The following is a 27350-nucleotide window of genomic DNA, read 5'->3' as shown; positions in this document are numbered from 1 at the left end:
AGCCTTGTAAAAGTGACAAACAGCTCAGCTTTTTTATATGCTAGCCAGTGTGACCTCCTCGATCAGATGGATTCCTGGTGCTCCGTGAGGAAAAATGCAAACATCTACAGAGAAGCCGAGATAGTTAACACTTGCGGGGGGAGGGGGGGTCAGAAAAACGCTGGGGAAGAGCAATTGTGCTTGGTGTGCCGCATAAACAAGATTAATTAGCTGCAGTTATATTGATTTTTTTAAGTATAGAATAAAAGGCACCATAGTGAGGCAAGTGATGGGCAGGCACCTCTAATCTCTGCTCTGCCCGTTCACCAGAGCTCTTCAAAATGACCTTCTAGGTGCTCGGGACTCCCAAGTATCCTACTTATTTGAAAATTATTTTTTTTGTACCGTCTTCATTATCTGCTCACGGTTTAGGGCAAGTTCTTTCCCTTGTGCAAGACCATCACAGGACTTTTAGAACAACAGTGGGAGTTGAGGGGTTTGGCACCGGCATCCATGCCGTCCCCTCTCCATTGAAAGGTTCATTTACGTCCCCACATTAGCGGCACCCAGCATCATTAGGCTGCCTTCCTCATTTCTCTCCACGTCAATGTGACTGGAGATGATGGTGCCGATCATGGTTCTGGAGAGCTGTGTATGCTCAGGGAATTAAAATACGGTCAGCAAGTACAGACCAAGTTTGTACTTCTAAATGAAATGGGAGCACATTTGAGCATCATTTAAACTGTCAAGTTATAAATCATGCAATGTGGGTAACCGGCATTCAACCAGGTACTCAAAGCCAAGAGCCTGGAAAACAAAATGCAAATGTTCTACTTGTTTATGATGGGTGAAGCTTGGCTCAGGCACATCCTAGCTGGGGTCTGGACTCCCAAGCAGGCATGTTTGAAGAGTGAAATAAACATGAGAGGGGCTAGAGAGGCCGTCTCTGATTCCAGCTCTTAAGTCTGTCACTCAAGAGAGGTGGGGCAGGGAAGGAATGCAAGAGGGACCCTTCAGGAGCTGAGATGCTGCTGCTGCTGCTGCTGCCATTCTCTCTCTCTCCCCCCTCCCCCTTCCCTTCCTTCTTCCTTCCCTTCTCCCCTCCTTTCTTCCCCCATCTCTGTCTTTCTGTCTCTCCCTTTCCCTCTCTCCCTCCCCGCCCCCTCTCTCTGTGTAGGTGCACATGCCTGTGTGAGCAGGTGTGTGGAGGCCAGAAGGCAGCTTCAAGCATTCTTCCTCAGGACATCGTTCACAGATTGGTTGGTTATAGTTGTGTTTTTGTTTGTTTTGCTTTGTTTGAGACAGAAATGTTCACTGAACTTGCCAAGCAGTCTAGACTGGCTGGCCAGGGAGCCCCAGAGCTCCTCTTGTCTGCACCTTCCCAGAGCTGGGATTGCAAAAGAGCATCAGCGTGTCTGGCTTTTAAAAAATGTACTAGTACAGGTCCTGGGGGTCAAACTCGGGGATGCATACATGCACTGTACTGACTGGGCTATTTCCTTAGCCTTGTTTTGTTATTCTGAAATACGATCCCATGAGTTGGCTCTGTAATGAGAATGCCCTTGAACTCTTCATCTCTACCTCTACCCTTCAAAGTACTAGGATTATAGGGGTACACCATCACCCCTGGCATTTCTGGGTAGTTTTAAGATCCTGGAATTCAGATGGGCTCCCGTCCCCATTCCTTAAGAATCAATGCCAAGGTGAGCAATAGTATGTAAAGGGAGAGCTCTTCTTCCTATGAGGAGGCAGACAAACAGACGTTTTGAGCATTATACACAGACAATCTTGGGAACCATCATAGGGGGAAGGGTGTGGATCTCATGACAGAAAATCTGGATGGACAAGGAAAGGTCCAGAGCTAGGTGGCTTAGAGCAGTCTTGGGGAACAGACACTCTACACAGGTATAAAGAGAATGCCAAGAAAGGGGCAAATACGTGGAACATAACTCTTTTTGTTTAAACTTAGAGGGCTAGGGGCCTAGCATGCATAAGGCCCGAGTTCAATCTCTAGGACTGCTAGAAAGCAAAAAGAAGGGAAGCAAGCAAGTAAGGGTGGGTTAAAATGCACCAAGAAAAATCTTCACGGAATGTCGACCATTAGGTGTGCTGTTGGCTCAAAGTTAGATGACTGTTAGCTAAAGCTGGGAAAGACAACATGTGTTGAGGGATGTGAAGAACATGTTACTCTTGCGGTCCTCTCCAATAAAATGTTAGCATAGGGGATACCATACATTTGATTTTTAAATATTTCTTCTCAAGTGAAGAATAGGAAACACACACATAACACACCCCTACCCCAAACAAAACAAAAACAAACCCGCCAGGAAAAGGTTGATAATTTCATCTCTGGTTATAACCTAGCGGTGGAAAAGACCCTTTGCTCCTTGCCAACAAAGCTCCACTGTGGCCCGTACAGCCCGTGTGAATGACAATGAGCAGGTGCCATAGGGCCGAGTTGTTCCAGGGCATTATGGGAAATGTTGGTGAGGGGAGTCAGTTTGTAGCACAGACTCTGTTGACAACTCCAGTGCTGCAGCAAAAGGAGAGTCATGGCAGGAGGTCAGAAAGGCAGGCTGCTGCAGAGTCCTGGGGGACAAGGACAGACGGCGACAGCGTGGCCTCTGGATAAACGAGACCAGTAAAATCACTGGAGAAGACTCCGAGGCCCTCTGCACAGGCAGGTGGGTCGAGATGGTCCATTTTCTATAGCTAGTTCTGAGATCCCGAACTGTGGAGTAGCCCACAGGTGATGAAACTCAAGGTAGAGAATGAGAAGGCGTGGGGGAACTCATGCTTGCTTTGCTGGCTATCAGGCTGTCCCCTCCTGGCTTCACCCTGCTGTCTACGCCCCCTGAGCCTGATGATGAGACTTATCACGTTAATGAATCTGATGCTCACATTTGCAGGGAAGAGGGAGGGGTTTGAGTTTGTGACCATACTCTTCCCAGGCCATCCCCTGCCTCCTGAGGAATGGGGCTCACTCCATCCATACTGCATCCAGCAGCAAGGTTGATTCAGACCTCCCAGCCCTGAAGGTCTCTTCCTTCAGGCCTCAGCTCAAGAAACATGAACTTGGGATGCCCTCTTACCCTTCTTGACCACATTTGAGAGGGTTCAGGGGAGACATCTTCCATGGTGAGGCTGGACTGGTTATGATGTGACCCACACAACCCCTGGATGTTCTTCATGGTCTCAGCTGGGATGAGTTTGTATCTGTCGGTGGCATTTTTCATCGGTTCTAAGATATAGGTTTTATTTTCAAACACGATAAGTCCCCTGTTGAAAAGGTAACACAAACATTAATTTTAAGGACTGTTCTTATTTATGATGAAGATAGATTTTTTTTAAAAAAAGATTTATTTTTACTTTGACTTATTCTGTATTGGTGTGTTGGTGTGTTGGTGTGTGTGTGTGTGTGTGTGTGTGTGTGTGTGTGTGTGTGTGTGTGTGTGTATGGTACATGTGTGTGTGTGGACCTGTGGAGGCCAGAAGACAGTGTTGGTCCCAGGAGCTGGAATTATAGGTGTTTGTGAGACACCCAACATGAGTGCTGGGAACCAAGTTCTGGTCCCCTTGAATGCTCTTGGCCACTGAACCATCTCCCTAGCACCCAAAATAGAGTTCTGAATGAGATAGAAAATAAAAAGGGAAATCTTGGTTTATTTATATTTTCAAACTTTAGGAGGAGAAGCCACTTCTATACTTTGTGTTTGTGTCATTCATTTTGAAAAATTATTTGAAAACCAAGATTTCACTTGCTTCAAATATTTTTATGGTAAAGAACAGACTGCATTATGCCTAGTTTTGTCTTTGTTTGTTTGTTTTTTCCTCCCCGTCTCAAAGATATATTACTATGAAAGAGTGTCTGGCAGAAAGGCCCCATGTGACAATAAGTCCATTTGAGTTAACAGACACAGTTCAGAAAGCAAACCTTCCCTGAAATAATTTGTCCTAGTAGAACCTATTTTATATAAATCTTTGAAGGGATTCAGATATAAAAATGGAGGAAGATTTATAATGTTTTTATTTTTTTTTCTTATTTAATCTGTGGGAGATGGACACATCAATGCACCCATCTTAGAACCTGCTGTGGACAGACTGTGACATGTTCCCCTCAGGCTCACATTATAACACTTGGTCCCCAGTGGGTGTCGCTGTTTGGGAACCTTTAGGAGGCAGAGCCTTGCGGGAAGAAGTGGGTCAGGGGAGTAGAACTTGAGGTTTTATAGCTCAGCCCTACTTCCTGTCCATTCTCTACTTCCTGACCATGGTGTAATGTGGCCAGAAGCTGCCAGCTCCCGCTGCCATGCTCTCCATCATGCTGACTGCATCCCCTTGAATTATAAGTCAAAGCAAACTTTGCCTCCCTGAGATGGCTTCTTATTAGGTATTTTCTCATAATAATAAAAGTAACTAACACAGTACCCAAAACATTTGAGCTAATCCTTGGGTGTGTATATGTGTGTGTGTATATGTGGCTAAACTTAATTCCGTTGGGGAGCTCTTTTTTTTATATATATATATCTTATTGCGTGTATGTGCATCTGAGTGTTTGCACATGTGTGTGCATGCTGGTGTGTGTGTGTGTGTGTGTGTGTGTGTGTGTGTGTGTGTGTGTGTGTATGCACTCATGTGGAGGCCAAAGGTGGACTTTAGGAATCTTCTTTGATCACTTTACACCTTATGCTTTGAGGCAGGGTCTCAGGGATCACCTGTGACCAGTCACGCTTAGACAGCTTGCTCCAGACATCACGTCTGTACACCTTCCAAGGCTGGAATCACAGCTGCTATGTCCATTAGGCATTTATGTGGGTTCTAGGGATCTGAACTCCAGTCTTCTTTCTTACACATCAAATGGGGAGCCCATTAGAGAATTAATACTGTGAGAGCCGCCCTGTCCTGTGGCTGGACAAGGGCCATCTGGTGTCCAGTGGCTCCAGGTTCAAGCTGCAGCTCTGACACTTCCTACCCGTGGGAGCTTGTTTACTCTCCCGAGTGACCCAAATTTGCTTTCTCTACCAGCACAAGGTGGATAACAGTAACTTCCTGTCATGATTGTTACACCACTCGGTGAGAACATTCAGCTCCATAGGTGTCCAAGTTACTGCTTAAATGGTGGCATCTCTCTTCCTTGGATAAGGACAGATCCACACATCAGGTTGCTATTCATGGGTTATTTCAAAGACTGACAATTTTAGGCAAGTCTTATACTGCGTGAATGTATCCTACCCACAGGAATGCTGGCCATCTGCTGCTCCCTGATAGTAAATGCAGCATTCGTAAGATAAACATTCTTCTGGGAATGACAATGACCAAACAGAACCCTGTGAGCCAACACTTAGGCTTAGAAATAAAGGTTTAGAGTTTTAAAATACATAGACAAAAGACCTCTGGGTAAGATAGCGGCTTAGAAGCCAGAGCCAACGATTGATTATAGTCAGGGAGACAAAGAGAACAGGGGTATCTCATCACTCCCTCATCAGCCCCCAGGATCCACCTGGTCAAAGCTACAATAAACTTCCTATGCCTTTGAACCTTCGCTGCTGCCACAGATGCAGACTCCAGCAAACTCTAGCAGTCGACTGCAAACCAGGCTAAAAGGCCTTGTCTAGAAAACTTACAAAAACTGTGTTAAGAGATTTTATCGACCGGGTCCCAGAGATTGCCACCAGGACCCCATTAATGTCCCAGTGGGAACAGTGAAACAGTGGGAGCCAAGTACAAGCTCTAGACAAGGCCCTGGGCACCGCATAGGCACCCCCGCTGAGGCCCTGTGAATCAAGCCAGGTAACTATCCCCAGCTCAAAGAACAGAGCCAGATAGCTCATTAAGAAAACTCCACGCAGAGGTGGAGCTAGGAACTCACAGGAGAAGAACAGGGCCGCCAAAAATCACTATGGAGGACAGCTCGGAGCAGAACACAAAAGGCAATGCAGTGGATGTGCCGTACAAGACAGAAACCAACATCCAGGCCACTGACTGCATCCTTTCCTGTCTCTGCAGAGTGCTCAGCCTCCCACAGCTATTCCTTATCTCTATAATACCCCAGTTAGCCTCGTAGACCAGCTGCATCCCCACTGCTTACATCAAATACTTTCTTCTTTCCCTATTCCTTTCCTCCTATTGCTACATCTCCTAAAGCCTAGAGGCTGACCTGGTTTATGATATCAGAGTATATATCTTTATACCATTCTCTTGCCTACCCTTAAATCTCCCTTCCTTTCCCCCGACCTGCCTCTACTATTCTACTCTTCCTCTACGTATGTATTCCCTATGTATTCCTACTCTTCCGCATGTTCTTTGTCTCTAGTTCTCATCTAGTACTAACCACTAACCACTCACTGTGGTTTCTCATTTCTCTTTTTCTTCCACTCACACCCACAATAACTGACACATTAGTATAGATGGTACTGTCTGGGCCTTGACTCTCTCCAGCCATTAGTATTTAACCAGGATCTGTTTTGTAGCCGCCCGCTACTCTGCTGTCAGAGTGGGTTAACTGCTGGCTAGTGACTATTCCTGCAGTATCAAAACCACAGGGATGGCCTGGAGAGAGATCCTAGTGTCTGTAATGCCTGTCTGACGGAGGGAAAGCTTGCCCACATTGACTTTACTACGCCCTGACTCTTCTGACTTATACACCCCTCCACTGAAAGAAGAGAGGTACCAAAAAGAAGAACAAAAACCTTAACCAACCTTCTAACCTCACCTGGGCTGATCCAAGTAGAAAGACAGAAGTGACATGAAATGTCAGGACTACGTGTCTTCTCCCGAAGCAGCCACTCTACTACAGTCATGGCTCCCAATGGAAAGGACTCGGACAAAATTCTCGTCACAACATTCCAAGGAATGATTACAAATATGTTCAAACAACTTGTGGAGGACACAAATATTTTCCAAGAGAGCACAAACAGTTGACTACATAAGGGAGTCAGTTCACGATATGGAAGGAGAAAGTAACGAGATACTGAAGAAAACTCCACTGAAATGAAGACGGACATGAGAAACCCAGTAGATGAACTGAAAAGTTGAGTGTAAAGCCTCACCGACAGAATCGATTACGACAGAAAAGTTGGGTATGAAGACGAAGCAGAGCAAGTGGGGCAGTCCATCAGGGTCAAGGATGGATTGAAAAAGCGGATGGATGGAACATCCAAGAACTTGGGGACACACCACAACATGGTAAAAAGGACAAACCATGGACACAGAAGGAGGAGAGGAATTTCTAGCAAGAAAGTGTTTCACAGAAGAAAATAACCACAGAAGAAAATCTCCAAATCTAGGGAGAGAGAGAAGCCAACCCAGATCCAAGAAAGACACAGGACATCAAAGGGACAAGACTGGAGAAGAGGCTTCCTGTGCGCATCACACTTTAAAACAGAATGTACAGAACAAGGGAAGTACACCAGAAGTTCCAAAGAGAAGGACCAGGCCACAGGAAAGACAAGGCCATCAGAACAATCGCTGCCTTTTCAATCAAAACCTTCAAAGCACAAAGGGCTTGGGGATGAGGTATTTCAAAATTTGATCACAACTGCCAGCCCAGCTTAATATAACCTGCAAAACCATCTACCATAACCGAAGGCGAAAGAAAACTTTCCATGATCAAGGCAGGCTAAAGGAATTCATGACCATCATCCCACTCCTCCAGAGAACACTGCGGGGAATCCTTGGGACTAAAGAGAAAGATAAACACACTCAAGAGGCTAGAGGAGGAAAAAACAAACCATACTAAAAAGAAATTAAACAAAAGAGTAGTAAGAGACCCTCAAACACTAGACAAACCATGGACACAGAAGGAGTCTGTCCACAAGAATAGCAGGGATATACACATACCTGTCAGTAATAACACTGTCTATGGATAATCTCAATTATCCCATTAAGAGCTACAGACTAGAAGACCAGATTACAGAATTCTTATTTTGCTACCTCCAAAAAATGCACCTGATGGCTAAAAATAAACATCACCTCAGGGAGAATGGATGGAAAAAAGTATCCCAAGCAGATGGAACCAAGGAGAAGCAGGCGCTGATATCCTAATATCTGACAAGATAGACTGAAGTCAGTTTTTGTAGGAGGAGATAAAGAATATCACTTCATGCTGACCAAGAGAACTGTCCATCAAGAGAAAACATATGTATTTTAAATATGTATGTCCCAAATGCAGGCTCATCTCATTTCATAAAATAAATACATCTAGATCTAAAGTCACAGATTAACTCCAACACAGTAGCAGTAGGTGACTTCATTACCTCACTGTTACCATTTGACACACCAGCTGGGCAAACATTAATGAAGAAGCCCTGGGATTAAATGACATCATCTGTTTGCTCCAATTCTACCTTAGGTTTTGGGGACAAGGTCTCTCAATGACCCCGGAGTTTGCTGATTTGGTTAGGCTGGCTGTCCAGCAAGCCCGGGGGATGCTCCTGTGTCCACCTCTCCAGCACTGGGATGTCAGGCTTACACAGCGACACATGGATTTTACATGGGTTCTGAGAACACACTCAGGTTCTCACGCCTGCAAAGCAAACACTTTACGGACTGAGATGTCTCCCCAGATCACAACTGTTCTTTCTGGCAGTATTTCCATACTCAAATGCTATGGAGGGAAGAGGGTGGGATGATTAGGTATCTCTTGGGGTGATCATGAAATATGCAGTAACTAACTCAAGATGGATCAACGCTTCTTCACCAACTCTGTTGAGGTGTCACAGGCAGTGGGAGGCACAGGTCACTGCTAGGATATCCACCCCCCTGAGTGAGGGGACAGCACCCAGGCATGGGGCAGTTAGAAGCCAGTGAGAGCTGTGGAGGGCATTAGCAGAAGTCAGCATGCCTGACTCTATAGAGCAAAGGAGCCAACACAGTTTGGAAGTAACTGAAGAAGTCTGGGCTTCTTCATACCCTATGACAGAAAAGACCATGTAGATAGCTTCTCACCTCCTCACCCCCACCCCAGACAGTATCTGTGAGCATGCCTAGATCCATGACCCAGGCACACCTCTGGGCTACAAATATGAGGGGCAGCCTGCATCTCCTATGCTGAACAGCCTCGTGAAATAACACTGACATTTCTAAGTTTGTAATGGGTGGCCAGAATTTTTGTTCATTAGTGTTGACTTTAGGAAGCCCAAATTAAGAAAAAAAAACTTGAAAACCAAAATAAACAAAAAAAGAAAGTAGAAAGAAATACTACTGAAGGGAAAATACAGCCACTTTGCACTATACCATACGCTATCTGCTGTTTTCTTCAATTCTTACCCATTGAGTCAGCTGGGGAGAATGAAACATGGCACCATGCTCTAATCATGAGAAAGAAGCCAATCACTGAAAGTTTTTTTTTTTTTTTCTGCTTAGTGGAAAGTTCTAGAAATTGTTACTTGGTCATAAAAATGTTCTCATATCTCCTTTTATCTTTTAAGTCATCCAAAGGCCAGATGTTGAGAAACGGGGGTGAAGGCCTCCCCTTTGCTCCGCACAGTTGGCAGCCTGCAATACAGCATAATTAAATAATTGCTTTGGACTATCCCGGGTATAATTAATCATTTAGCTGTAAAGAGCTCTGGAAAGAACAGTCCAAAATTCAAGCACTCGAGGTTTCGAGATGCAGAAATGTGATGTTCTCACAGCCCTCCCTGGCCCCAAGTTAGATAAGGGAGGCAATTTGTTTTAAGTTGGATGTCATAAATGTTTGATTATAAACTTCAAGTTGGAAGAATCTCAGAGCAGAGAATTTGAGTCTAGCAGATTTTGAAGGTGGGGTTCTGCCCTCTCGGGCAGGCAGGGAGGAAAGGCCTAAATCAAGCCGATGTGCCAGTGTTTGGGAAAGACAGAGACTGTGGGTGCCTTTTTGGAGTCTAGCCTCCATATACCCATTCCTGTGGTGATCTTCATGCAGCTGAAGCTCCAGTCATCACTCCCTGAGCCTAAGGTCCCAGGTAGCTCAAGGAAGATCTGTATATCTGAGGCTTGTGTTTTTTTGGCACCTGCTTCCCCATGGTTATCAGCCCCGCTGAGTGAGGAACGAGGCTCTCAGAACAGGGACCAAAGGAGTGAAGTGGAAGGAGAAAAAGACAGACCAGAGAGATGAGTGGCTGCAGGGAAAATCAACGGCCTTTCCCTAAGATTCCAAGCTGGGCCGGGAACGATGCTCAGGTGGTGACATGCTTGTCCAGCATGCACGAGCACTGTTCCCGTCTTAGCACCACATCGGCTAGGGCAGTCCTTGCTCTTGGGAGATGGAAGGTGAAGCTGGGCTTTAGGGAATCCTAGGTTACACAGACAGATTGAAGCCAGCGTTTGGCTACATGAGACCCTGTCAGAAACAGAACAAAATGAAACAAACAAACAAAGCCCCCATAACAATGGAAATGATTAAAGCATTGTTATTTTCCCCTTGAATGGACATGAAAAGGAATTTATCAGACTGCTAAGTTGGCTCTATTAGGCTTCATTGGGAAAACATGTCAGATCTATATTCCCCCAAGATTAAGGTTTTATGATGAAAATTCAGACTTCAGTCCCTGAAGCAAGGGTGCATCAGGCAATAATGCAATTTAATGTTGTTATTTTTATTGTTTACTTATTAGTCTCGGACAAGCAGGAATGTGGCGCATGGATCCTGACACCGCAACCCCCTCCCAATAATAAGACAACAATGAGGAAATACAGACCATCCCTGCAAGTTCAGTGCCATGCTGCTAATAGCATTTCCTGAGGAAGGACTTTTGGTCTCTGTATCATGCTGTCAATCATGAGACCGAAAGGCAGCTGGCATGAAATTTCATTTCAATCCCTTTTTCTGGAAGAGCTCATGGGTAAAAGTAATATCCTTTCTCATGTATGTTTGATAAGCTGTGATGGCAGCAATATTAGCTAATATTAGCAATATTTGCATAGGCTTATTTTCACAATGTGAATATCTCATGCACAAGCAAAACAAGCATTCATTACCATGACTGCCACAACCATGTGCCAAGTACTGAGGTTAGGCACAAAGCCAGCCAGCCCGTGGCTGCTGTTTCAAATGTATTGTGCCACTGGTGTGAGATGCATGACAAAAGATGTTGAAGATGAAACTATTACAAAATATTTTAAAATAGCTATTTACATGTTGAGTATCCTTAGCCAGAAAGCCCCAAATCCTAAATGTGGGCAGATCAGAAACACTGCTGGTCCCAGGTATTGAAAAGTATATTTATTTTTGTTTTATGTGTTTGGATAGTTTGCCTGCACGTATGTCTGCATGCAGTGCCCACAAAACCAGAAAAGGGAGCCAGATCCCCTGGAACTGGAGTTACAGACTGTTGTTGACCACTGTGTAGGTGCTGGGAACCAAACCTGGATTGACTGCAAGAGCAGTAAGTGCTCTTAACCACTGGGCCATCTCTCCAGCCCCTTGCTCCTCAGGCATTTTGGATCTCCAGGTTCTTGAATGCATTGTCCTCTCTAGTATTTATAGACGTCCTGTAAAGCCGATGGCATAGGCCTGTTTCACTAGTAAAATGATGAATGCCCAAGTGAACAGAGATGTTTTGAAGGCTAAACTCTAGTACCGCTGAATGGATCACACTGAAGAGTCTTTGAAGATGTAATTCAAACCTCTCTCTCAAAATGGCCTTTGTCTGAGAGTGGGGCCCGTCCTTGCAAGAGACACAAGGAAACACTCAGGGAAGAAGCAGAGACGGAGGCAGACACTGTGGAATGTCATGGGCACAAGAAGAGGGGTGCCAGAGATCAGCAGAGGCCACTGGCAGCAGGAGGAGAGGCTGAGCTGAGATACATGCTCAGATTTCTCCAGATATGTCAATTCCATTTGTCAAATGATAAACAATAATATTGTATCCATACAGCAGTTATCCTACAATGGGTGTGTTTGTCTTGATTCCCAATTGCAAATGATTAGTTTGGTTATGGTGGGTAGTCTTCATTGTCATCTGGACTGGATTTCAAATGGGTGAGGAGTCACACCTGAAGGTGTTTCCAGAGAGGTTTAACTGAGAAAAAGCAGCCCTAAGTGTGGGTGGCACCACTAAAAGCTCCAGTCTATGGCCAAGGGATACATAGGATATGTCAGGAATGTTTCCCACACTGAAGGCTCTTACCATAGGACAGGAAGAGCCAGAGAAGAGAATGGACATACAGGGTGTAGACAGGTATTTATAGAGGTCCAGTGGTGCTGTAGGAACTGTAGGAAATAAGTGTGTATATCTTCAGGGTACAGCTAGACTGGATGGAGGTTTCATGGAGAGGTGTCCCTTTGATTTGGCCTTGATGGGGGAGTTGACTTTGCAAAGGCCAACCAAGCCCAGGCAGCGGGAAGCAGCAATGACGTCATGCAGCTCCCTCGGAGAAGAGGACACAGAGCTGAAAAAAGAATGCTGGTCCAGGGCTGGGGAAGTCTTCAGTGAGTAAAATGCACGTCATACAAATATGAAGACCCAAGTTCAGATGCTCAGTACTGAGGAGAAGCTGGATGTGGCATTGCACATCTGTACCCTAGCACTGGGGAGATGGAGACAGGCAGATTCTGAGGCCTCACTGACCAGCTAGCCTCCCTGAACTGGTGAGCTCCAGGCTCAGTGAGAGACCTTGCTCCAAAAAAATAGGGCAGAGAGCAACAAAAGACACCCAATGCCCACCTCTGACCTCCACATGTCCACCCACACCCATGTATAGACCACAGCGCGCGCGCGCGCGCGCGCGCGCGCACACACACACACACACACACACACACACACACACACACAAATACATACACGTACACACGTACACATGTGCACTCGTGGCTTCTAGGTCTATATTGTACAAGAGGAACAACTATGAGCTGACCAGAATTGGGTATAAGAGTACTTTGCCCGTCATTATGGATAGACTGCTACACACCACACTTGCACGACCACTTCTCTCTGTGAATTGATGACACCCCCAGGTACTTTCATGCCCTTGTGTCTCCAAAACACACCATACTTAGCAGAAAATTTATCCTTATTCTCTTTCCTAATGTCTATGCTGGTGCTACTATGGATAAATACAGTTTTTCTTTATTTCCAGCCCCGATCGATTCTTCTGTCAGAGAGCTGTAGATTGGATGCCACGTTCTGCTTCTTGGCTTGAAAGATAAAGTTGACAGCATGGGTCTGTGATGTCTCTGCTAATGAGTGATCTGTGTGGGAGTGGCAAGGGGATCTGGCGGGGGCGGGGGTGGGGGGTGGGGGTGGGGGTTAGGGGGCACAGTCAGTGCCTGCACAGCATCCCTCGGCTGCCAGTTCTGGAGTCTGTGGCTAGGGAAAGGAATGATTTTCAGGAGCGGGGACAGGAGGTGGGTGCTGCTGCAGACACAGCTGTGTCTGGGTGACTTTGCTATATGGGGATGACCTGTAGTTTTGTAGGAGTCTGTAGTGGTCAGGCAGACATTTAGTGGGCAGCCCAGGAAGGATGAAGTATGTGGTGGCTGAGTGGCATGGCCCCCTTAGGGTATGCTGTAGAGCTGTTTCCTCTGGGTTGGGTATGACAACTGCCATCAGTACTCCCTCATGGAGAAAGGGGGAGGCTCGAGGGACTCACAAGTTCTGAAGGTAGACAGCAGAAGCCAGGTGTGGCATGCGCTTGTAATCCCAGCACCGGACAGTCTGTGGCAGGAGGATCACACGTTCGAGCAAGCCTTGGCTACACAGTGAGTTCTAGGCCAGCCTGGGCTATATGAGATCTTGTCTCAAGAAATAAAATAGCAGTTGGGGGGGTGGTGGCGGCACACCCTTTTAATTCCAGTACTTGGGAGGCAGAGACAGAGGCAGAAGCAGAGGGCAGAGGGCAGGGGCAGGGGCAGAGGCAGAGGCAGAATAAAATAGCTAATCAAAACAAAACAAGACAGGTAGACACTGGGCCATGGGTGAGGTAACTCTTCTGTAGTAGCTATCTATAAATTGCACAAAGGATTTCCCTGTGATGTAGCTGCCTTTGAGTCACCCATGTCTATAAGTAACCCCAATGCAGGCCCTGGTTCACTCAGCTGGACAGTGGTGGAAGCCCTTCTCAAGTCCATGGATGCCTTCTCTGTCTGGAGTGCACAGACAATTGCAAAGGAGAGGAGCCTCTGTGGACACAGTCCTAGATAGCCAGTGACAAACACTCGGAAGGAAATGAGCTGTGCTAACCACTGGGGAGGCTGTGAAGAAGTGAACCCCCATTCTCTGTGGATCACCATGACAATCGAGGCAGCTCTTTGAAAAAAATGAAGGGTCAGGAGTGTGACTAGTCCCAGGGTAAGGGCTGGTGCTCTCCTGGCACACGCCAGCCATGCCCTCTTTAGCCCTCACATGACAGCCAGTTGGTGCTGAGACCATTGCTGCCTAAAACTGAGAAAATGCAGAAACCACCCACACTCACACCCTCATGTGCACAAGGGGGAAAAGTGAGATGTACGTGTAAAATAGAACTTCATGCAGTAGGTGGAGGAACAGACCAACCCTACATGAACCAAAGAGAACCCTGTGTGGAACGAGAGGGGGCTGCAGAATGAAACGGGTTCTCTCTCTCTCTCTCTCTCTCTCTCTCTCTCTCTCTCTCTCTCTCTCTCTCTCTCTCTCTCTCTGTGTGTGTGTGTGTGTATGTGTGTGTGTGTGTTAGGCTGCTGATCGCGTGTGTATTGTACACATTATGTCATTTATGTGTGTGAAGCTGTGCTGCACTGTTGTGTGTCTGTATGCTGTGATGTACGTGGGGTCTCATTCTCCCTAAACGCTCACAGAACTCACGGAAGTGGCAATTACTTGAGACATGCAAAGCACAGCCCGGCCCTGTCATTTAAGTTGGTACATTTTTGAGGTCCTTCTGTCTCCTTCCTTCCCTGAAGCTCCTCTCCAGTGCCCTGGCCCCAGCCACTTAGGACTTTGAGGATACAAGCTGACAGTTCACAACTCAATACACAGATGTAGTGAGGAAAACAAGGGCAAGAGTGGAAATTCATCGGACAAGTAGCTTCTCCAGAGAGCACATAAGAGTCCACTGGTGGTGACTGGCTGGGACTTGGAAGGACAGGGCTGAGAGTAGGTAATCCCAGGGTGTCGAAAGGTCATTGGCATTCTCTACATTTATCCATAGCTCATCAGTGAAACCCCTCAGGTAGGCCTGAAGCCAACTCCACTCGGTCAATGTTAAATTATTTCTATTCTTTCCCAGTGAGAAGGGGGCCTTTAAATCTGTTTTGATTAAGTCAGCAGCTACAATGTTAGTAGACAATGTCTTATCTTTTAGCACTTGGAAGTTTTAAGTAGCAGGGCCACGAACACAAAACATCGGCCATGCCTGTGTTCTTTCTTTTTTTTTCTGGCTGTGCTGGGGACTGGATCTGTGGCTTTGTGTAGCTCGGCATTTTTACCACTGAGCCTTAACCCCAGTCACAGGCCATGCTTGGGTGCCTAAACTCAGCGACTCCTCTGGTTCTCAGGCCCCCACCCCTATGCCCCAGCCTGAGAACAGAATTTAAAGAGGGGAAATGAAGGAGCTCCTGGGCCAGCTGTGCTATGGTGAGCAACAACACAGGCCTGCTCCCTCTTGCCCAGGATGAGGGGCACCTGTGCCGTGAGGTCAGCGTCTGCTCTCGGGGCCTTGCAGTGAGTGCAGAGAGAGAGGGTGGTCTACAGTTGGTTAAATCAGAACATCCATGGTCATGTCCACTTACCTGAGCCCAGAACAGGTGCTGAGGCTGACCACTGAAGCGGCATCCCCTTGCACGTGTCCGTGGTAGTAACAGTGGTCCTGAAAGGGAGAGGGGGAAATCAGGCCACACATCTTCCTCCCACTTAGAATAACCCAAATTCCTCCAGTCTCCTCTCCTTGCTTCAGCTATAGGACATGTTATACCATATGACACATGTTATGCCACATTACATATACATATTACACTTAATGTTTACTGCTAAGCCCAATGTACCTTCCCAGGGTCTATGGGTCGAGTATCAGACCTGCTTAGAGATTGTCAGTAGGGTTTTGACGAGCCTGACTGGCCTCCGCTCTCACCTGTCACCCCCTGGGAAAGCACTAGTGCCCACAGTTGTACAAAACGTAGCAGCAGAACAAATCACACTGACATCCTTGGTTTACCCTCATGTAAATTGTCTCTGGTAATGGGATGAGGAAACGGATGGGGTATTTAAGCACACTGTGAAATGCAATAAAACCAGGCCTGAATCGATGGCTTAGGAAAACAGCAGAGCAGATGGGGGCTAGTGAAGAATGAAAGAAGTCATCTCCAGAATCACCCACGTTTAACTCAGCAGGAAGGTCACTGAGGGAGGTCTCAGAAGAAGAAGAAAAAACCCTGTAGGATACTTATAACATTCCAAAAAGCAACCACAGCGCAGATGCCTCCTGGGAAGACAGAGATCTGTCCAGATTCGAGGTAATTATGCTGTTGAAAAAAAGGCTGGGTCATAGCTCCAATTAAGCAGCTCATACTCAGCACTCCTCATCCAGGCATTCATGATGCTAGCAACATGCTGGCCCTTTGCAGGAAAGGAACCATCTCTTCTAAGTGACAGTCAGGATTCAGACTGCCTCCACCATACCCATGTCAGCTCATAGGAACCTTACTCTTGGTGGTGACAGTCATTCACAAAAACTATCTCTACTTTGCTAAGAAAAAAGGCAGTGGCTAAGGGCATTTGCTGTTCTTGTTGAGGACCCAGGTTGGTTCCTAGAACTGGCTTGGTGCCTCATAACCATCTGCAATTCAGTCCCAGGGGATCTAATCTGATACCCCTTTCCAGCCTCCATGGGCTCCTAAATGCATATGGTACACATAAACTCACGTGCACACACGCATGTATACACACACACACACACACACACACACACACACACACACACACACACTAAAAAACAAACAAAAAAGACCAGATGAGTTTGAGTGACAAAGAGAAAGCCATGACATCATGAGGAATTGGCTAAGATCATCTCAACAACGTAAGAAAGTAAAATTCTTGGTCATTCAAAAGGCAAAGGATGGAGGGAGCTGGGGAGGCCGCAGGGAGACATGTGGTTTTATTTGAATCTTTCTTACTGATTTTAGAGTCACACACACACACACACACACACACACACACACACATCAGGATATTAATAGTTTAATCCCATAATTGTGTAAGAAAAGTCTTCTAACTGACTATTATTATCCAGAGTTTCTGGTTTTATAAATTCAAATCTCTTCCATGTATCCTGCCCCCACAATTTTATGTATTATTAAAGGCAGTTTTCTTTGAGGTTGAGGGTACATAGTTCTTATTTTCTTCTGTTTACATGGTCTTGAGATTGGCTCTTTGTTCTACCCAAGATTTATTTCCATTCTAGAAGTACAGGGTGTGTACAACTTCCCCTACACCAAGGGCAGATGTTATCCACCACAGCTCATCAGTTTTCTCACCGACACTGCCGTGTGCTGTGTCCGTGACCTTTCTTGTTTCTGTGGCCTGATAGAAACAACTTCATGGAGAAAGGATTTCTTTCAGCTCCCAGTCCATCACGGCAAAAAAGGCACGGTGGAGTTCTTGGTAGCGGGAGGCTGCTCGCTCACGTGTGACCTCAAGGAAGCAGAGAGTGGCCCAACCCCCATGACCCACCTCTGCCAGCAAGGCCCCATGTCTAAAGGTTCTACAACCTTCCCAAACAGTGCCACCAGTTGGGGATTGAGTGTTCAAGCCCATGAGACATCCAAACCAGAGCATATGGGAAAACACAGGGTATGGCCATGGCTCTTCTCTGTTTTATAGTCCACCGAGGAATGCTCAACTGTCCACTCCTAAGCCAAGACCACTCTTTTAATTACAATTGCTTTACATGACAATTGAATATCCTGCAGAGCTAATTCTCTTTTAAAGTCAAGACTTAATTCCCATACCACACATCTCACTATTTTAAAGCACACCATGTCAGCACTTTATGGTGTTCTGTTTAGAGTACAGGGAGTACCTGAAGTCCTCCGTCACTGAAATCCATAAAGATGCACAATGATCACCACTATCTAATTCCAGAGCGTTTTAATGACCCCACAGAGACACTTGGAGCCCAGCAGTCCCTCCCCAGCGCCCCTGGCAACCACTAGCCTCCTTTCTGCCTCTGTGGATTTGCTTGCTCTGTCCATTTCATGCAAATAGAAGCCCGAGATCCATGGCTTTGTGCCTGGCTTCTTTCATCCGGCATCATGCTTTCCAGGTTCGATCAAGAACCCTGCTTTTTCCTGTCTAAGAGCATTTCACTGCACACACTGCAGTATGGACAGCTGGTGTCCTGAGGAATTACCTCAGGAGAAGGAATTACCTGTAGATGGAAAACTGCAGAGGCGGTGGGTAATGGAGAGAGAGCACACAGTCAGGAAGGAGGGAAGGAGATTCAGACACAGGCGTGTGGAGTGCCTGGTGATCTGTCTCTCCCCCATGAGATTGTCCTCTTCAATAAGCAGTGGCTTAGTCCAAGAAACCCTGGGGTGGGGGTGGGGGAACTGAAAGGGACTGGAGCTGCCCAGCCAGCCACATCAGATATCTAACACCAAGGAGGAGAGACATGGCTGCCAGTGTGCCTCCCTGTGTGGCTCTGCCTGCCTCTCTCTCTCCCCCCTCCCTGCCCCCCTCCCCCCTCCCCGCCCCTCTCTTTGTAACTCTCAGGGGAGTCATGTAAAAATTTGCTCACCATGGGGGATGCATGTAACTGGACTGAATTATCTCGGGGCATCAGGGGATCTTGGTCCCCTCTCAGGCCAGGATGTACGGGGTGGGGTGGGGGATTCCGTGACCTGCAGGTGACTCTCCATAGGAAGGGACAGTCACTGTTGTTCTTGGAGTCTAGGATGCCTGGGTGACCAGGATCACTGACCTTTGAGATCCATCTCAGAGTTTCCCTTCTTGAGGGAGAGGGTAAGAAAAGCCAAGTGGTGACAATAATTACCGACTTCGGAAATTGGAACCTCGTCTGAGGCTCTGTTGTTAATGGATTATTTATCAAGTGTACGTTCTAATTAAATATACAGGAATACAAGCCCATTAAAGCATGAGCTGAGAACAAATTAGTATCAAATTAATTTCCAGTCCAATAACTTGAAATATTGCTTTTATGGAGCAGGGGAAGTGGGGTTCAGTGTTCATAAACCATTCCTTGAAGTCAACAACCTGACTCATCCTGGTTGTCACGAGAGTTCACAACTTACTTCTCAATGTACCTGAGTTAGACAGCTCCCAGAATCTCTTGCTCACTCCTAACAGGCATTAATCTCTTCAACTGCAAACCATGGTTACCAGATTCTCTCAGACAATTCCAATTTCCTGAAATTTAGTTTTTTTTTTTTCAACATGACTCACCACATGCAAATGAACATGATTTCATTTTGATGATGGTGTGAGTCACCGTCTGGATAATTTCATGACTCAGAAAGACACAGTTGGTCCCTCCATGTAGCACATTATTGGTTGGGAAAGTGGATTCTGGAAGTGGCAGAGATCACTGGGGAGTTGACTCCCAAGGCAGGGTCAGAGGCAAAGGGGTCCTTACAGGTTGTACCATGATCAGAGACCAGCAAAACCCACTCTGGTCCACAGGCCAGTGTGTGCCCGTGTCTGAGGTCAGGTGGTCCCTAGGTAATGATCTCATATGCGGGAACCAATCAGATCTTCTGGGTTTGTGAAATTGGCCCAGAGACTCTGGATGTGGCACACAACTGGGAACATGACAAGCAGCCAGTGTTCAGAAATCTGTATCCCATCCAGGGAGCCCTGGGTCTGTATTTACCACAGTGGCCCTTGTGGGGTATCTGTGGCTACTGGTCTCTGTACAGCCTTTCTCAGCCCTCAGCCCTCTCTTGTCTCTGATTGCCCCCGAAGCATCAAACTGCATGGCCTCCCAATCTAAAGATGCTTCTGAATGAGCCCATGCCCTCCTAGGACCATCGACTTTACTTCGTTCTGCTGATCCAATGCATTCTACTTCTCCCAACAAAACCTCATGTGGAAGAGAGTCCTGAACATGCACAACCACAAAATTACATCTCTCCCTTCACAAAAGCTCTAACTGTGCATTTTATATACTTATTATTTAACCGAATGCGTTTCCCCACTCCAGTAAAACACCGTTTTCCTTCTGTTTAATACTATCAATCAAACCTAATGGTGGGTAACAGGAAGCTGGAGTAACAACTCTTGAACCTGAAAATTGGTAGCCCTCAACTCCATGCCCTGCGGGAAGTCAAATCAAACCCCTGCCACCCTCTCTCCATGCACTAGAAAGAAAGGGATTTTATACGCTGAAGTGGTAGCAAAAGGGGCCCCGACCTTGCAATTTAAAATGACTTCTAGCAGACAGAGTCTGTGAAGGCATGCTGAGAGAATGGCGTTTTCAATGTGCTCCCAAGGGTCTGGGCCACCCCTGCCATAGGCAACATGGTGAACCCCTTTGATTCAATGCTTAAAGGCAAGATGTTTTTAGCTGGAAGGAAGCTTGGGGCCATCTAAGGCCACTCTTACTTTTCTAGCTAACTACTTGCCCAAAGGATGTGGAAACTGAGGTCATGATTGTGAAATTGTCATTAATGGTCACAGAGGTGGCTGATGGCAGGGCAGGACCTCAAACACAGGCCTCTCCACTCCAGGCAGGCTTCGCACTATGCCTCACTGCTAGAGACATATGCCCTGCCCCCTCCCAAGCTTCGACATTTGAGAATAAATCTCCCCCTACAATGGAAGCTTATGCTCCCCACTTTGCTGCAGGGCCTCAGCATGACATCACTCATGGGATCATAGAAGAAAGGAGTCATTTCCAAAGGTAGAGAAAAATCTGCAGGTGTGTGTGTGTGTGTGTGTGTGTGTGTGTGTGTGAGAGAGAGAGAGAGAGAGAGAGAGAGAGAGAGAGAGAGAGAGAGAGAGAATGAATGAATGAATGAGTGAATGAATGAATATGTGTATGGATGTGGTGTGTGTGCATGTATTCACGCCAGTCCACATGTCACCAGGTCAGGCTTTTAGTCTCTCATACAGAACATCAAACTCCTACAGGAGCACATGCCTCCAGCAAAGGGAATGATGGCTTTGCAGCCTGTGTGTTGGCAGAGCTGTCTGCCCCATGCTTAGCCCCGAGTGTGTGGGCACAGGATGGGACTGTTGAGAAGACAGTGGGCACACCCATCCTCCCAGGGCTATTGCTGCTCCCTGGCTCTAACAAGTATACCATGCTTGGTGACCCACTGCGCAGACCTAACCTCATGGGTCCCTGCAGTTACTTGGCTGTGCTGGAATCTATGCAAGAGGACTAGGGAATCACACACGTGCTCTTTGCGACCTCCCACTAAGTCAAGCCCAGAAACCGTGGGTCTGCTTGTGATGCCACGGAGATCAACCTGGGCTGTGAGTCTTGGGTTCAGACTCGCAAGTCTCAGTGTTTAATTCATAAAATGGGACGGCTCTTATTTGCTTAGGGTTTTAGAGGTCCAAGAAATGTAGCATGGGGAAGTATTCTATAAGATGTAAGTCATTTTCATGAATACCAAAATAAGCATGTGCTTAAGTCAACTATGCTGTACGCTTTTTCCCATCAATGGTATTCCCATGCTCAGTGTGTTTTTATGGGATAAGTCAACAGAGGCAGGTGAGAGAAACTGACCCGCTAGAGAGAAGGGAGCACCCTTGACTTACACACTCTCATTCCTTTCTAAGGTCCAGCTCCATATCTTCTTAGAAGTGGTGAGGGGTTTTGTTCAGATACCGGGAGGGAATGGGGTATGGGAGCAGGCAGGGTTAGAAGACCTTCAGGGACAGCAGCTTTTGATGGACACTCACAAGCCTCAAGAGTTATGGAAGCACTCATGTACCTACTCCAGCTGCAGCCCACTCTCGCATCTATCCACAAGATCTGTCTTAGTTAGGGTTTCTATTGCTGTGAAGAGACACCATGACCATGGCAACTCTTCTAAAGGAAAACATTTAAATAGGGTGGCTTATAGTTGCAGAGATTTAGTCTATTATTGTGGTGGGAAGAATGGTGGTGTGCAGGCAGACATGGTGCTGGCTCTGAGAGTCCTACATCTTGATCAACAGCAACAGGGAGTGGTCTGACTCACTGGGCATGGCTTGAGCATCTATGAGACCTCAAAGTCTGCCTCCACAGTGGCACACCTGCTCCAAGAAGGCCACTCCCCCTCTAACAAGGCCACACCCCCTCTAACAAGGCCACAACTCCCATTAGGGCCACTCCCTTTGGGGACCATTTTCTTTCAAACCACCACAAGATCTAGGAAGAATTTCAGAAGGGGCCCAGGGCACAGCATGGCAAAGGACTGTCATAAGGGACTCTCACCATAGTGGCTGAAAGATTTTCCAAAAGGCCTGACTATGTGTAGACTTGATGTCTGCACTTTACCTGCACACTGCATGTTTGGTGAAGCACTCCAGCCAAGCTGGGATTTGGACCCAGGCACAGTGACACCACAGCTGCTCTCCTAAGACCTACAGCTACTGTGCCTGAAGGCCCATCTCCAGGAGTTCCCACTAATGCTGATACCTTCAAGAGTAGGAAGGCCACCACAGCCTGTACATGGCCTTGGCAGCTCCATTGGTAAGCATACAATGCCCTTGTCCTAGGCATATTTTGTCACTTGTGGTCAGCCTGTATATTTCCTCAGGAAAGGGCTGTGTCCTCTTCCATTCTGCAACATCAGCAGCATGCTGAGACCTCCTGGAGCTAGGCTAGGATGGGCCTCACAGCCACATACTCGGGGCTCCTCTAGAGATGCTTCTGCCGCCTCACTCTGCATTCTTCATTTCTGGGGTTGCACTTTGTTGACAAAACTGGGGGATAGGTTAGTTCTAAAGACTGCCACTGGGGAGAGAACAGATAGCTGCCAGAGATAAGGGCAACTGGAATTGTTGGAAGATAGCCATGTATGGAGTACAGGGTGTGGAAGATGATGTACACCTGATTGTCTCTATAATGGGATGATGTGTTTGTTCACTCTGGTGCATGTAGGACCTGCAGACATTCTCTGACTTTCTTTTCTCCTGCAGCATCATCCTAGCTTCTCAGATGCCCTCTAGCTACAGTGGATTGTGGATGATTCCCCCATGTCCCATTGGCCCAATATACTAATCCAAACCAAATGTTGAGGACTCCACTCATGTCTCACAGGAAGCAGTTGCCATGGAAATGGATAGGGTGCCTCCCAAACACTGCTTTTGATCGAGATATTGCATTTCATCACTTCCTTGATGGTCCATCCTAAGCTAACATTGGCTGGCCCTACCCAATGTTTCTCAGTAAAGACTTCTACAGTTTTTCCCCCATTGAGAACACAGTTGACACATGGATCTTTTTTGAGTAGACCTCATATGAATGTTTGGATGTCCTGCCTTCTCTCCATCTCTATATGCTTGGCCTTTAGAGCAGAAACTGTCTATCTGACTTGCAGCTCATCCAGAAGGACCACTTGCCTTGTCCAGCCATAGCTCCTCTCATGCCCTCAGAGCCCTCAACATGCCCATGACACCCTCAAAGGGACATTTCAATGGCTCCCAACATTCTTCTATCGTAACTTTGGTCTTCAAGTCACTCTGACCTTCGTCACCTTTTGCACATGTCCCATCTCTGGGTAAACTCTGTGACAGTGCCCTGGGTATATGCCTCCTCCAGCGTCAAACTTTGGTCCACATGCTCTTTCCTCCTCCATGCAGCTTTCCCTGAGCCCTCAGACCAGATCAAGCCCTCTTGGCTTTTCCTTCAGTGCACTCTGTACAAATATGGTTGGACCCATGCCTGTCTCCATCTTTCTTTCCTGTGGGTCTCCTCACCTGTATTTAATCCCTGCTGTATTCTCAGTGGTGGGCATAGTGTGGGGCTCCAGCAGTTGGCCGGTCAACATGTGTGCAACAGACAGATGCATTTCTACCGAACACTGCAGGCACTGGGAGCCTTGGCCAGCTACTCGAGTCTCCCCAGGGCTTCCGAGGGAATGTGAATAGCCCACATGGCATGCCTATGGTCACCCACAGGCCTTATTAGAAGTGACAGTATAAAAGATAATTCTTCCTTAGATGTAGCCAGCAAAGAACAAAGTCAAATACTTCATCGTGGAGAGGAGACATAGGAGATTGATTCCAGAGTTAAACTCAGCCACTGCTCCGAGTCAAGCAGCTTACCCTAATTGTTGTTATATTAAAAACAACATAAGCACACCAGCCAAGTGGTTCTCACTCCGCATACAAGTTTCAATCCAAGCTGACCCACTGGGGGCTGATTATAAGGGGCAAGGAGACAAGTCAGCGAATTTCCCTTTGTTTTCCCATCTGAGTCAACAAGAGTCAAACTCCTCAGGCTGCATCTGACTCCTCACCAATGACCATATAAGGCCCAGCGGCCAGGCTAGGGCTCTATGCAGGGAACCAACTCTTTGGCTTTGTGTCTTTGCCATAGCGTGGCCATAGCATGCTTTGGCAGGCATGATCAGAGCACTACCACTTGAATGGAACTCTCCCCACACACGTTTGAACATTTGGTACCCAAGCTGGTGATGCTTCCCCTGCACCCCCGCCACCCTCATCACCCCCACAGAGGGCTGTGGAACCTTTAGGAGGTGGAGCCCAGTTGGAGGAAGTGACTAGGGGGTGGGTCTTAGAGGCTATGGTGGGGCGGGGGTGGAAGTGGAGGTGGGGGTGGGGCAGGGACATTTCTGCAGGATCTCTCCCTCTGCTTCCTGTTCTGCAAAGGTGTACAGAGGTGAAGGGTTTTAGTCACAGGCTCCCATCACATTCCCAGTGCTGTTGGCTTTGGGCCATGGTGGACTGTAACTGCAAACCATGAGCCAAGCCAATATTTCTTGGTCTCTTGTCAGGCGTTTGGTCATGGTATTGAGAGATTTAACGAGTGCATAATGGAACCTGGGGAGGCGACCCACGGGCGAGAAGGGAGATAGCCTTCTTTCCTAGTTAGGAAAATGAAAGCGCTGTTGTTTCTAGAGGCCTGAGAGAAAGGGGTCACCCGCTTTTAGTTGCTTCACCTGCTAAAGGGAGATTCATCCAGTCAGCTGAAGATTAAACTGACAGCGGCACCAGCTTTTGAAAGAGGCGGTCTATTATGGAGGGGCACTGGTCTGGGCAGAAGTGAAGCGTCTAGGAATTTCTACACACCCATCCCTTTCCAGTCTTTGGACTCATCCTGGGGAAGGACCTTTCTACCCCATCACCTGGGAAAGTGAGAAGGAAAGGAGCAAACACACCAACAAAAATGCAAAGAAGCACAGAGCCCATGGAGGTAATGACTATTAAAGTTCTGGAACTTTCCATCTGAACTATTTTCTACGAGGTCTGGATTTGGGGCCTTTATCTTTGTGATCCAAGTCCAAACAGGAACTGGCAGCTGTTGGACCCTTTAGAACATGGTCCCAAATTTGTACGTTTTTCTCACTCTTACCTATTCCTCCTTCCTAGTGTGTGTGTCTCTCTGTGTGGGGGATTAATAAAGGAGATGGAAACAGAGCATAAAGCTATAACTGGATACACATCCTACATATTCTAGGACAGTACATTAGAAGAGCATCCTTTATCATTGTGAGGTTGGAGGCACAGCCTTTTAGGCTCCTTCTTTGCCATTTCTCTTTTGGGATCACAGTTTATATTGCGGAAATAGCTCAGGGGGTATGTCTGAAACGTATTTTAAATAAGATGGACATACGGACTGACATATAGATGGTAGACTTAGCCAGCTCACTGCAAACTCAAGCACCAGGCTTTTATATGAGGCTAGCCCTCAGGTCATGCCTCTGATCTTTTTCCTGTTGTACAAAACTATGTTCAACTATCTACTGACTCCTGAGCCTCCTGCCCCATTCAGATCCAACGTAGACAAACTTGAGGCTTGTTGCTCTCTCTGCCTCTTCTTTCTCACCAGTAACTGCTCTTAGTGGTAGCAGGGAGGACCCCATTGTCTGTCTGTGACCAAGTGGAACGGAAAGCCCCATTGGCCAAAATACTCCTAACCAGATATCCTCTGGCTCCTCCATTATCTGTCCTTTTTGCCATTACATGCTGGTTTCTACCAAGAAAACCTCCATCAACTGCAACCCCTGCCCTGAACAGCTCTTGTTTTCTATCTGCCAGTATTTCTCACTTGGTCTTCGAGTCCCTTTGGAAGGCATAGACCTGGACCATAATGAGCATCTTCTGTGACTCCCAAACTTTCAATGCCCAAATCCACAACATTTGTATATGTTTTTTATTTTTAAATGCCCCAACTTTTTAGTCTAATTTGTGGAGGTAAAGCTGGTAAACAAAACTTGCTAGCATGCTTTAATCTAATTCTACTGGTTAAACTATAGTAGTGCATATGTGTTGATGAATGTATTTTATTCAATAGTATTCAACCCCAAGTCAATGAATGGGCGGATTAATGACTTGTGGATGGAGACACTGTGTTGATCGGATGAGTCATTTCTTGAAAACTGATATACACAAGAGGCCATGGGAGGTTCTATTGGAGCAGCGAGGACTATCAGAAACATTCCCATCCATTCAAGCCATTACAACCTTATTAATAGAAAGAGTGGAGATTACAGGAGGAGAGAAATATAGTACTCTTAATCTGAAGCTATGAAGGTAATAAACTATACTGTTAGAGCTATAAATATTGAGCTATTCTTGCATTCCTCAAAAGGAGCTTGAAAACTGTGTGCTAGGTAGGATTTAGAGATAACTTAATTAGGATATTTACAACAGTGTTCCTAATCAACACTAGCCTATGAGACCCACTTCACAAGTGCCTTTTTTTATATATTTTGGTAACACTTCTTCTTGTCCACATTGTCAAATATTCTCAGGACCATTTATCCCTTATAGGAACGGCAGAATTTACTTGTCAAAATCATTTGTGCCTGATGCTACTTTTGTGGCTAGACTTTAAAAACACTATAATTTTGTTTTGGTTGTTTTGAGACAGGGTCTCATATACCCAGGCTGGATTCTATGTGGTCTAGGCTGGTCTAGAACCCTCTCCTCCTGCTACCACCTTTTAAATGGTGGGATTACTGACATGTACCACTATGGCCAGCCATAATAGTACCATTCTTGATTTGATTTCTGCATATATTTAAAATCTTCTTTTCCCTTAACAAATGCTAATAATTTGCATTTTTCATTCTTTTAAATTTTTTTGTGTGGGGGTGTTTTGCTTGTAGGTGGGTCTGTGCACACCATGCATGCAATGCCTGCAGAGGCCAGAAGGGGGCATCAGAGCCCCCTGGAACTGGAATTACAGATGGTTGTTAGGCATTGTATGGGTAACAGGAATAGAACCTGGTTCCTCTGCAAGAGCAACAACCAGTCTTAGCCACCGAGCCACCTCTC

General features: G+C 46.6%; 1 protein-coding gene across 1 annotated transcript in view; it reads right to left on the bottom strand.

The window, feature by feature from the left end:
* Adam12 (ADAM metallopeptidase domain 12) overlaps positions 1–27350 on the bottom strand; it is a 319985-nt gene that overhangs the window by 89400 nt on the left and 203235 nt on the right. The window contains exons 5-6 of the mRNA XM_028868879.2: positions 15668–15744; positions 3072–3258 (exon numbers count right to left, since the gene is read on the bottom strand). Of these exons, the coding sequence (XP_028724712.1) occupies positions 3072–3258; positions 15668–15744 (264 nt within the window). The remainder of the gene's footprint in view (positions 1–3071; positions 3259–15667; positions 15745–27350) is intronic.

This window comes from Peromyscus leucopus, chromosome 1 (genome assembly GCF_004664715.2).
Source record: "Peromyscus leucopus breed LL Stock chromosome 1, UCI_PerLeu_2.1, whole genome shotgun sequence".
Lineage (NCBI taxonomy): Eukaryota > Metazoa > Chordata > Mammalia > Rodentia > Cricetidae > Peromyscus > Peromyscus leucopus.
Note: the sequence above shows the minus strand (reverse complement) of the source record. Positions and strands in the feature narration are given on the sequence as shown.